General features: G+C 49.8%; 1 protein-coding gene across 1 annotated transcript in view; it reads left to right on the forward strand.

Moving 5' to 3' along the window:
* The window catches only part of tnksa (tankyrase, TRF1-interacting ankyrin-related ADP-ribose polymerase a), a 107,301-nt gene that overhangs the window by 89,942 nt on the left and 4,473 nt on the right, over positions 1-12,886 (forward strand). The window contains exons 17-24 of the mRNA XM_062553923.1: positions 437-546; positions 3,448-3,636; positions 5,371-5,608; positions 6,462-6,544; positions 10,909-11,029; positions 11,288-11,385; positions 11,855-11,929; positions 12,458-12,563. Coding sequence (XP_062409907.1) covers positions 437-546; positions 3,448-3,636; positions 5,371-5,608; positions 6,462-6,544; positions 10,909-11,029; positions 11,288-11,385; positions 11,855-11,929; positions 12,458-12,563 — 1,020 coding nt within the window. The remainder of the gene's footprint in view (positions 1-436; positions 547-3,447; positions 3,637-5,370; positions 5,609-6,461; positions 6,545-10,908; positions 11,030-11,287; positions 11,386-11,854; positions 11,930-12,457; positions 12,564-12,886) is intronic.

Below are 12,886 nucleotides of genomic sequence, written 5' to 3' on the forward strand. Positions count from 1 at the left end.
ATGGGTGATGCGGCTGCTGTTAATTAGCAAGGGTCCTGCAGGCCTGCTGACTCCCTAATGATGCGCCGGAGAAGAGACTGAAGATTAGCATCACCATGACGACCGGGAGCCTCCATTCTCCTTTGAAACCAGCCAACGCCCCTCTTCACACTGCAGCGTTCGCCTCCTGCATCCAAAGCTCCCCGTTTATGAGTGTGTGTGTGTGTGTCTTCACGCGCTGTTTGCCCAGTGTTTACCAAACTACACAGCTCAGGCTCTGAGCCTCGCAAGCAATTTTATGGTTGTGAGCAAGCTTTGCTTACATTATCTGGTCTTGAACATATGGCTAAAAATGAGGCTAATGAGTGTTTGTGTGTGTGTTTTTGTGTGTGTGTGTGTGTGTGTGTGTGTGTGTGTGTGTGTGTGTGTGTGTGTGTGTCCGTGTGTGTCCACACAGCTGGTTACAATAACCTGGAGGTGGCAGAGTATCTACTAGAGCATGGAGCAGATGTCAACGCCCAGGACAAGGGTGGACTGATACCCCTACACAACGCAGCGTCATATGGGGTAAGAAACACACACACACACACACACACACACACACACACACACACAAGTGTGAACATTTAAGATTAACATGTTCACTGTGTCTTGGCATTCAACAAAACTTGAAAAAGTGAAAAATCCCACCACACTTCTACAGCAGTCTCGGGTAAACTCAGTCGAACTGGTAAACAAAAGTAAATAATTAAGCTGTCAAAACGTAGCACGAAAAGCACTTCACTAATGTCTCCCACTTGAACACACACAGAAAGGCCATGACATACTTTTGGGAAATTTCACAGACGGTATGAAAAAGCTTCCCATATGTCAACAGTGCACAATTGGTCATGTCCGTGTTAAGTCCGAAGTGAGTTAGAAGTAAGTTAGGAGACTGGAGGCTGTGGTGTCCTTAACTCCGATGTATTTAATTCCTATGCCAGGTACAGACTAGGCACGGGCAGTAGGAAGTGTCCACTCAAAACAACCAACTCACTGCTAAATCCAGACAATCGCTCGCCAAGCGCTCGTCAATCACACAACACATCTTACTCGCGCGTCACTTCCTCTCTTACACAAGACAAGAACAAGGTAAACAAAGTAGTCCAGTCATATGGCCTGTGGTGGGGACCATACCACCACCATGGTAAACCCAGAAGTGGTTGCCTGTGTCCTGGCCTTCAGGTAAGGTCTCCATGTTCCGGAGAGGCCAGTGGCATTGATAGATGTTGGCCGAAGTGGTTCTCACAGCCGCTATATAATTTCACGCACAGCTGATGGGTAAACCCCCAGCAACAATATGTAAGCATTAAATAATCAACATACGTGTGTGTTTGTGTGTTGTAAAAACGTACATCATGCATGATGTTCATACACTCTCCCACACACAAAAAAGGGAAAGAGCACTATATTTGAAACGGTCTCTGAGAAGTTTGTGTGTCTATCTGTCTGTCTGTCTGTCTGTGTGTGTGTGTGTGTGTGTGTGTGTGTGTGTGTGTGTGTGTGTGTGTGTGTGTGTGTGTGTGTGTGTGTGTGTGTGTGTGTGTGTGTGTGTGTGTGTGTGTGTGGTTTGTGCTCTCACACTGTACGTCTGTGCGCGCCTGCCTGTCAGCTGTGCGCTAAAGAGGCCGCGTCCCCACACACAGACTGCTCTCATGAACATTTCATGAGCCTCATACGCGCCTCATGATTCTTTCAGGAGCTCCGCCGTCGTCGTCCTGGCCCCCTTTTTTTCCGAGAGAAGCGCTCCCTAATTCCTCCCTTTCCCCACACACACACACACACACACACACACACACACACACACACACACAGAGCCCTGACATGGAGACGACACGGAGCCTGCTGCTCCAGAAAGCGACAGACACAACAGAACAGAACATAACGCCCCCCCCCCCCCTTCCCTCTCTTCCCCCAGCAGGACCTTTTACAGCCAAAGCTGCCTCTGCCTCCGTCCCTGTCTGTGTGTGGCTGGCTGGGAGATGTGAGCCTTTCACTCTCCCTCGCTTTCTTTCTCTCTCTTTCTTTCTCTCTCTCTCTGTGCATTGTGTCTCTGTGTGCCAATGGGAGACATTTTCCCCAGGCACTTCCCTCTGTGCACAGGAATGAGCGATTTCTGGTGTCGCCATCGTTTTCTTTGATGGGGAAGAGACGCCCAGTAGGCTTGGCATGTTTTTGATTGTGCCATTGTTTTATGGGGTTTGTGTGTGTGTGTGTGTGTGGCGGCGGGGTGGGAGGGTGTAGTTGTGTATTCTCAAGCGTGACCCAATCCGAGGGAAAGTAGGACCGTGGGGGAATGCAACCCGACCGGGCAGCAGGTTGGGCGGTTATGCAAGCGCGCCGGAGCCTCGTCTGCTCCCGGGGCCTCTGGCCCAGGGCCTGTGGACACACATGCCACCGTCCAAGAGTGGCCGGCCTGAGCCAGCGTCCCCGAAAGCCACTGATTGGCTGGAGTGAGCCTAGCGGGCTCCTGGTTGGCTGGCCCCGCTCAGAGCTGACCTTGGCCAGGCCCCCGCGGCTGGCTGGAGAGCTCGGCCTGTTTGTGTAGAGCATGTCACTCTCAGTTCTGCCCAACAAACAGTGATGCGTTCACGCACGTATACACACTCTCACTTACACGTACGTACACACACACACACACACACACACGTATGCACGCCCATGCACACAGATGCTCAGAGGCAGCTGATGCGGAGGCTAGATCAGGACAACTGGCTGAGTGAGTGCACGCGAGTGTGTGTGTTTGTGTATGAGAGAGAGGTGTGTTTTTGGAGTGTTTGTGGTATGGGATGGGACCATTGAAAACCATGGCATCTTCTCTCCTCTTATGCGTGTCAGTTAGCTGCCCAGGCATAATTACCCAGTATCATAATAATCAAATCATACAAAAATCTGACAACATAATTAAACCAGACCACAGTGAGAGAATTGTTTCAGTGGAAAAAAGCCCAGGATGTGTCCCATCCGTATGAATGCACTGAAGCCTTTAAACGGCCACCTTGTATTCTAAACATGTCACAGGCTGTGTTCGTGTAAAAGCAACGTGTAACTTCCTCAACCCTGTCGATCTGTCTCTGTTGCTGATGAGTGACTAGCATCAGATGTGTCATGTTCATCTACATCTTAAATGAGCGGCGTATAGGTTATTTAAAACACTCCAAAATAACCTAGAAATAACATAATGTGAATGAACACTGAACACTTTTCACATAATGTCAAGGATGATTAGATCAGATATCCACTAAAGTTTGCAAATCGGCTTGAATGTGCAATCAACTCGAATTCTATAGAATTCCACACATAGAGCCTCTTTGACTGTGCAAAACGCCCCAATAATCCATGTGATGTAGTGAGTAAGTAAACAGACGCCTGTGTTGCCCGGTGGATGAGGATGACTTTGACCGGTCGCCTGTCTTGTGTCGTGTGCAGCATGTGGACATTGCGGCGCTGCTGATCAAGTACAACACGTGCGTGAACGCGACGGACAAGTGGGCCTTCACGCCGCTGCACGAGGCGGCCCAGAAGGGCCGGACCCAGCTGTGCGCCCTGCTCCTGGCCCACGGCGCCGACCCCACCATGAAGAACCAGGAGGGACAGACGCCGCTCGACCTCGCCACGGTACGCACGCACGCACGCGCAACTAGCTTCCTACATTTCCCTCTGGACGAATAAAGTATCTCTCTATCTATCCATCTATCCATCCATCCATCCATCCATGTATCTATCCATCTATCTATTTAATTCAACTCTGATCAATTAAAAAGTGCACTCTTTTTCTTTACGGCTATGTATTTTGGAAAAGGCTTTTACTAATGTGGCACCACCACAAGTTTTAGAATTTGTAGTACTTTTGTATTTGAAGAATCTTGTTATTTGTTCAAATGTGATTGCCATATTTATTTAGAATTACAATTTCAAATCCTGTTGTGCCATGAAATAGCATTAGAGAAGTAGTAATTTAATGGCAACGCTACTGTGTCTCACCAATGCACCACACATAGCCAAGGTCCCCCACAGACAAATGAAAAAATGTTTTATTTGATGAATTTTGTTCTCCGTCATCCCTTATTGTTCCGGGACCTTGTAATTGATTAGGGGAAGTGTGTCGTGAGTTTAGTCTCTCGGGCTGTTCATTTCCAGTGACTTCCCTGAGATTTCCTCACCACTGAAAAGATTATGCCATGTTGCATCATGCCATGTGCAACATGTTGCATAAGAAGAAAAAAAACTCAAATCATAACACAATTATGGAGGAATCCAAGCTGTTGACTGTTTCTCAAGTACATCACTCAAACAAACCATTGACAAGAACTGGAAATATCCAGTGAAAAGTCCATTATCTCGATATGCTTTTGGTCTGTGTTGAAAAGTAAAATTAGAATTTGTCCAATTTGCCAGTATATGCTGTATGCTTGCATGATGTGTGTTGTCGTTGTTTGACAAAGGAAGGACGGAAATGTCGGTGTTGTTTTTTCTAAATTTGTTCTGTGACTCTGAGCGGACTATACAAGATGTACACTACCTATTCACTATTCATACTTTTCCTATTCATTCTGTCTAATGAGGACCTTTCAATATCCAACCTCACAATCCCGTTGAAAGCCCAGCATTATGTGCTTGCTTTCTCTTTCCTCTCTCTCTCTCTCTCTCTCTCTCTCTCTCCCCGTCTTTCTTTTGCTCTCTCTTACTCTTTTGTCTTGCCATTACTCCCTCACTCTCTCTCAGAGGTTGTGACAGGTAGCTGGCAGTGGCTTGGTGCATCACCCACATGAGTGGAGGCGAGCAGTGAAGGAGCGCTTCCATTAGCGCTAACCTTTAGCGCCGGGCTAGCTGGTGGGAGGGCGCGGGGCAGAGAGTGATGAGGACAATAATGACCGCCGCTGCCAGCTAGCGCTGCGGCTGATGGACTGACCTTTGCTTTTTAGCGCTCCGATCCCCTGTAATCACACCGGTCTCTTAAAGGACACGCAAATTAGCAATGCGTTTGCAAACTGTCTCAGGCGAAAGTGGGAGAGATGGCTTAAGTGTCAGAAGATACATGTAAATAATCGGTTTGGAACTGTTAACAGCCATAGGCCATTTGACAGGAACTCTCTCAGGAGAAAGCTGCACTGAAAGAATATTGTGTTAGCAGAACGTGTGTGAGCACACACCCCACAACTCTTTCTCCACAAACGTTTTGGTCCTAACGTCTAATAAAATGTTATTTCCCAGTGGTAATTCCCAGCAGTCATGGTTACATCTTTGAGTGGCATTTGACAGGAATTTTTCCTTTTGTTTTCATTTCTCATTCCTCTACTTCCATTGCTCACCCACCTCTCTTCCTCTTCCTCCCCCCTCCTGGTGTCGCAGGCTGATGACATCAGGGCCCTGCTGATCGACGCCATGCCGCCGGACGCGCTGCCCACCTGCTTAAAGCAGCAGGCCACCGTGGTGAGCGCCGCCGTCATCTCGCCGGCCTCCACGCCCTCGTGCCTCTCCGCCGCCAGCAGCATCGACAACCTGGCCGGCCCTCTGGCCGAGCTGGCGCCGCCCGGAGCCTCAGGGCCCGCCGACGGGGCCACCGGGACGGACCGGAAGGAAGGAGAGAGTGAGTGCTTCAGTCTTTCACGTGTCTATTAGTTTCTGTCATCCTTCATTACAACCGACAGGAACGAGGGATTACCAAAAACAAGGGATGAGAGCAAGAATAGTCAATAGTCAATGAGGTGTCAGTAGGGAGTCATTGCATTTATTACTATTCTATTAAGTATTATCACCATATTATGGTTAAATGCTAGTCTGGTTTTCACCATACTAAGCTCAATCTTCAATTAGTCTGCGGAGACTGCGCTTTGTTTCTACTGCACTTCACGTCGCTTAAGTTTCGTTATCATCACGTCACCGGCCAATAGCGTGCCAGGACTAGAGTATGGTCGTTTCTGATTGGAGCCTAAGGTTCTAGCAGTAAACAGAGGAAATAGATCTGCTGGTTTCCAGCCTGAGCTGCCGGGCGAAATTCAAATTCCCCGGAAGTTCAGGCGGGGTTCACCCAGCCTAGTTGAATGCATCAAAGCAACAATAAAGAGATTTTTGTACCTCAAAATCATTTTAATGATTCATCAACTCATAACAGGGTGAATGGCACTTCTGTATTTGCTTCGCAAACCTCTATCAGCGATAACCGCATTATGTAAGGTTACCAGATCAGGTAGCTGATCTGTAGTTTGATGGAATGAGACATAAGAAACTACAAGGCTGTTTTGATGTCACAATAAATCATACTTTCATAAAATCATGAAACATGCACCACCTTTACTGTGGACCTCGTTATTTGCTGGATAAACAAATAGTGTGCGTGCGACAGGAAAAGTGCTTTAGTGTTGCTTGAGTTCATCAGGTCACAGTAGTAATCACACTCTTTCTCTCTCTCTCTCCTTCCCTCTCTATCTCTCCCTCTCCAGTCACCATCCTGGACATGAACATCAGCCAGTTCCTGAAGAGCCTGGGCCTGGAGCACTTGCGGGACATCTTTGAGCGTGAGCAGGTAAGACCGAGGCGCTCACCTCTTAAATACCACACCAGGCAAAGTCATGTTCTCACTCCAGCACGCCTGTAAGGAGTGCTCCGCTTGCTGTGGTAGTCCTGCAAATGTCAGCTCCAATAGACTTCTGTCCTCTCCCCTCGCCTCGCCTCCCCTCCCCTCCCCCCCCTCCCCTCGCCTCACCTGACTGCAGTGGACTGTCTCCGTCAGCTCTGCCTCAGCTCTTCAAAGTTATGCAAATGTCTCGACATGTCGCTCCGCAGTTCAGTCACTCTCTTGCTCTCCCTTTACTCCCTCTCTCACTGACTCCTCTCTCTCTCTCTCTCTCTCTCTCTCTCTCTCTCTCTCTCTCTCTCTCTCTCTCTCTCTCCCGCTCTCTCACTCTCGCTGACTTGCGTTTGCATGCTTTCTCGTTTCAACCTTGTGCACACGCTCGGTTTCTCTCTCTCTCTCTCTCTCTCTCTCTCGGTCTCAGTCACTCACTCTATCCATCTCTCCAGCGCTCCCTCTCTGTGCCTCTCTCACTCTCCCTCCTCTTGCTCGGTCTCTCTCGCTCGTTAGCACTCACTCTGTCTCTCCGTCTCTGACTCACTCTCTCAATCAATCCATCTCTCCTTCTCTCCCTCGCTCTTACTTGCTTTCTCTCCCACTTTCTCTCTTTGTCCTTCACTCCCTCTCCCTCTCTCTTTCCCACTCCCTCTCTCTCTCTCTCTCTCTCCCTCTCCCTTTCTCCCTCTCTCTCTCTCTTCCTCCCCCTCTCTCTCTTTCTCCCTCTCTCTCCCTCTCTCTCTCTCTCTCCCTCTGTTGGCCGGGGGCTGTATCATTTCCTCCTCACCTCATCACTCACTCTCTGCGCTCGCTGGCTGAAATTGCGTTGTGCTGGCCGCTCCCGCCTGACCCCTCTGCGCAGGTGGGCTCCGAGTGGCGGCGGCGGCGGAGGAGGAGGAGGTAGCGCTGACCTCTCCGCCAGACTCTGATTAATACCTTTAGGGGTTCCAAACTCTCTCCTTCCTTCCGTCCGTCCTCCTCCTGTCTGTCGAGGTGTCTCTCGGCTCTTTTGGGAGCTGGAGTTGGCTGAATTTTGGCCATCAATTTCATTCGCCTCACTCTCTCTCTGCCTCTCTCTCTCCCACTCTCTCTCTCTCCCTCTCTCTCTCTCTCTCTCTATCTCTCTCATGTTTTTGTTTCACCCCTTCTCTCGTTACTTAGCACCTGTCTCACCTTCCTGTCTGCCCTCTCTCCTCCTCTCTGCCTTCATCACTCTCTGTTTGCTTTCACGTACACACACACACACACTCTCTCTCTCTCTACCCTTCACATACACACACATGCACACACACATACCCTCTCTTTCTACCGTGCACATACACACACACACACACACATACCCACTCTCTCTACCTTTCACACACACACTCTCACACATACCCTCTCTCTCTACTTCTCGCATACACACACACACACACACACACACACACTGCCTCTCTCCCTTTCTCTCCTCCTGAGAGGCAGTTGTGGAGTCTGACTTGCCTGGCCCTCCCGCAGGGGTCAGCAGATACGGAGTGGAGGGCTGGGGCTGGACGGAGGGCTGGCCGACCGGCAGCTCGGGTCTCCTCCACCGCGTCCCGTAATCAGCCCCCTGCTCTGACCCCCGCAGCCCCCCCCCCCCCCCCCCCGCCAGCCAGCGCCCCCCCCTCCCCTCCGGCGGGGGTCAGGCGTCAGACAGCAGGCCGCTCATTTACACATAGATGAGGTCACCCGCCGCGAGAACAATAGGGAAATGATGAACAGGGACGGAGGGAGGGATGAACAGAAAGGGGAATGAAAGAGAGAGCGAGAGATGGAAGACTGATGAAGCGAGAGAATAGAGTGATGTGAAGCGATATGCGAGGGAAGCGCCGCGTCGTCTCGTCTCATCTCATCTCGCGCTCATTCAGGCCGTACTTGCAGACGGGCGCAGCCCCCCTGTGAAGCCGAAGAGAACGGCGCGCAAGGGGAGGCCGAGACACAAGCTGGGAGAGATGGGAACGAGCAGGATGGAATCAAGACGATCATTTTTTCCCAACAGGAGTTTGTCTCCCGTACTAAGAGAAAAAACAGATCAACTTCGCCCCCTGTTGGAAAAAAAGGGGTAGTGCAGCCTGTCAGCAACTTGACTGGAAATATGCTCTAATATGCTCTCGTGTCTCCTCTCTCTGTCTAGTTTGCTTGTTACATTTTACACTTCTACTGTATTGGCCTCGTGAACATAAAATTACCATTGAATGTCAAGCATGTTCAGCTTGGGCAGTTTCACCAGCATGAGAGAGAGAGATTGAATAGAAGAGAAATAGAGTGAAAGAGATGGGTGGCGGGGGGGGGGGTGTTGGTTAGAGCAGAGATAGTTGCTTGAGCTGGAGCACGTGTTGACAGTGATTAGATACGATACAGAGGCACAACTCTGGGAAGCCATTAGCTTGGACAGTGTGCTCATCTCATTACTGAGAGACACACACACACACACACACACACACACACACACACACACAGAGAGAGACTGTCAAATACAACCTCCGTCTGGTCAGATAAGCACACATCAGGCAATGCAGATACTTTTAATGATCTTGTAATATGCAAAATATGGCCTCTACAGTCGTTATGTATTATATATCCATACATCACTTGCATGCCTCACATACAGCCACACACACACACACACACACACACACACACACACACACACACACACACACACACACACAGAGCGAGTGAGAGGCAGAAGACCGTGAACCCTAATCATATGCGGAAGTGTTGGCACACAGAGTGCCATGCGCGTCCGCGGGCCTAATGTTGTGTGGCAGCCCCATCATGTCTGTTGATGTGCCGCCAATAAGTGTCTCATTGATATGAGGAGTGGGTTCGGGGGGGCGCAGGGGTTCGGTAGCCAACTGACATTGGAGCAGCACTGCAGCATAGCAATTAAAGATGAAGGCCGCTCCATACAAGTACACACACACACACACACACACACACATACACTCATACACACATGCACAGTCTCTCTGCCTCCTGCACAAACACGAACACACACACACACACACACCTGTCAGTGTGTCAGTGGATGCAGCAGAGACACACGCAAGGCCCTTGTTCTACCACACACACACACACACACACACACACACACACACACACACACACACACACACACACCGTTGACACTTGTCAGTGCTTCTCTCCACCTCCAGGGAGATGCTTCCAGTCTTGGTTTGCTCACTCTCTCCTCTCACTCCCCCACCCTGCCTGAACACTGATGAGACACTGGCTTGTGACTCATACACACACACACACACACACACACACACACACACACACGACTTAGCCACACACATACACCCACAAACACACATGCGCACACATTTTCTCTCTCCCGCTCTCTCCCTTACACAAGCACACACACACACACACACACACATACACGCACGTACACACAAAGCCCTAATCCTTCCTCTCTGGGCTTGTCTAACTTTATCCTGTCTGTGGGCGTATGCCCTGCATATGAGGACCAGAACAGTGATTTTTCTCTCTCTGTAGTTCCCACTGTGAACATACACACACACACACACACGCATACATCTACACACACACCTGCATGCACACAGACACACACACCTACGCACACACCTACACACACACAAAACCACACACACTTACACTCACACACACACACACACACTTACACTCACACACACACACCTCCCTCCCTCCCTACCTGCGCCATCATACGGAGCAGCACGGCGGCCTGTCTCCCCATCAGTACCTCTGCTGCTTCACAGCGCTGTCAGGGGGCCGCTGATGGGCCGGCCGCCAGTGACCGCCGCCAGTGACCGCCGCCGAGTTCAGGAGACGCCAGCGGCGCCCCGTACCCAGCTGTGCTCGGCCGCCTTCATGTTGTATTCCATCCCTCACTAGAGCGCAGGCGTCGGGCGTCACGCTGGGGCCGGGTCAGAAAAGGGCCCGCCGTGTAAGAACAGGGGTGGAGAGGGGCCATCGAACAGTTTTTGAGACATGTTTTGGTAGCTTTTTTTTTGTCAGAATATGACTTTGTAGCTTTCAAGAGGTCATGAAAGATGTTCTATTGTATTGTTGTCTAGGACAACAATATAGGGACAGTAAAGTTTCTTGTGTCTCATGGCTATTGTTGTCTGTGGAGTTGTCAAGCAAAGAGCGCAACCTGCTTTTGGATTACATACTGATTTGGGCTTTCCCCTGATATACAGTATGTTATGGTTGGATGGGTCTCGTGTGCGGTGGCCTGGTGGGGACGGGTGTATCGCTGTGTGTCTGATGCGTGTCTGACGGGTGGTTTGTGGTGTTTGTGGTTGCAGATCACGCTGGATGTGCTGGCGGACATGGGTCACGAGGAGCTGAAGGAGATCGGCATCAACGCCTACGGCCACCGGCACAAACTCATCAAGGGCATCGAGAGGCTGCTGGGCGGACAGCAAGGTGAGTGGCAGCGACTGTGTGCGTGTGTCTGAGTGCTGTTGTTATGTCTACGCTGGTTTATACAAGTTTATTTCTAGTGCCTGACTTGAATAACTGGTTATAGATCATGCTTGTGTACGTGTTTGTTTGTGAGAGCGCTATATGCCAACAGTGTTAAGCTAATCAACTATAACCTTATAACTTAAATAACTGTTATAAATGTGTACGGCCAACTGTGGCATGAAAAGTAAAAGTGGTTTGTGTTTGCATTGTGTGCAGGTGGCAACCCCTACCTGACATTCCACTGCGCCAGTCAGGGTACAGTACTCATAGACCTGGCCACCGACGACAAGGAGTTCCAGTCCGTGGAGGAGGAGGTAGGAGAGCTCTCTGGCCTGGGGCCCAGAATGTGACGGGCAGCCCTTTCTCTGGTGTCTGTCCCCCTGTCTATGTGCTGTCTCTGGTGCTCTGTTTTTACCTCCGTCTCTCTCGCTCTCTCTCACTCTCTCTCTCTCTCGCTGACTGGCCCGGTTTCAATAACTTCTTCACCTCTTTATCCTGCTGCTAACTCTATCGCTCGCGCCGTTCATCTCTATCTCCTCTGTCTCAATCTCTTCTCTGTCCCTCTCATCATTCTCTCAACCCTCTAACTCTCTCTTACTTTCTAACACACTGCCCCCTCTCTCTCTCTCTCTCTCTCTCTCTCTCTCTCTGTCTCTCTCTCCCTCTCTCTCCCTCTCTCTCTCTCTCACGCTCGTCTGTCATGGCTCTGTCTCCTCATATAATCATCTCTAGTGTATTATCAGGGCTCTGTGTGAGGGATGTCTTCCTGCCTCTGTGTTTCAGCTGCAGAGCACCATCCGAGAGCACAGAGACGGAGGCAACGCAGGTGGAGTCTTCAGCAGGTACAACATCATCAAGGTGAGCCTCCTCCACCACCTGCACCTTCTGTCTGTCTGTCTGTCTGTCTGTCTGTCTGTCCACACATCTCTTCATGTAGATCACTGCAGCACAACACAGCAGCAGTGGGGAAGAATTAAAAAAGATTAGTGAAAGATTAATGAGACGGTTGCTCCTTGTAGGTGTGTTTTAAAGTAATGAACTGTTTGCAGTAATGAATGGTCATAGTATGAAGATAATGGTTGTACATAGATTATCGTTCATTGGAAGTGAGTTAAGGAGAAAAGGATTTTCTTCATTCTAAGAATGGACATGAATGCCAAACCCCCTTTTATCAAAATGTTTAGTGAACATTTAAGAACGATTTTGGTAAAACAAAAACCCTGAGTGACTAGATTACATCCCTTTGATTTGACTTTGATTGTAAGTTCGTAGCACACTATAAGGAGGGACTGTAGAACTTAACTGATGTGGTTATCTGTAAATGATCATGACTGTTAGTTGTGAGATCATTAATGACGTGTGTGGTGTTTATGTCTGAACCTACAGATACAGAAGGTGGTGAACAAGAAGCTTCGGGAGCGCTACGCACACAGACAGAAAGAGATTGCCGACGAGAACCACAATCACCACAACGAGCGGATGCTCTTCCACGGTACACTGCTCTCCTCCCCCTCTTCTTCTTCTTCCTCCTCCTCTTCTCTGCCCTCCTTTTCTTATCTCCCTTCATCCCTCGTTCAGCCCCACCACTCCACTCATTTGCTAAGAGGACGCTCTCTTTCTTTGTAATTATACAAATTGTGCTTTGTTGCCGCAGCCATTTGTCCTAATGTTTTTGTGATCGAGCCTGAACATGTTTGCTAATCGCCGGGTAGGAGAGCCCGGCCACGGCCCCTGCTCGTCCTAATCTGAATGATGCATCGCCGTGCCTTGCCCTCAACATTAACGCTAATGACCTGCCACTATAAGTTACCGCTA

Source organism: Sardina pilchardus, chromosome 14, assembly GCF_963854185.1.
Source record: "Sardina pilchardus chromosome 14, fSarPil1.1, whole genome shotgun sequence".
Classification (NCBI taxonomy): domain Eukaryota; kingdom Metazoa; phylum Chordata; class Actinopteri; order Clupeiformes; family Clupeidae; genus Sardina; species Sardina pilchardus.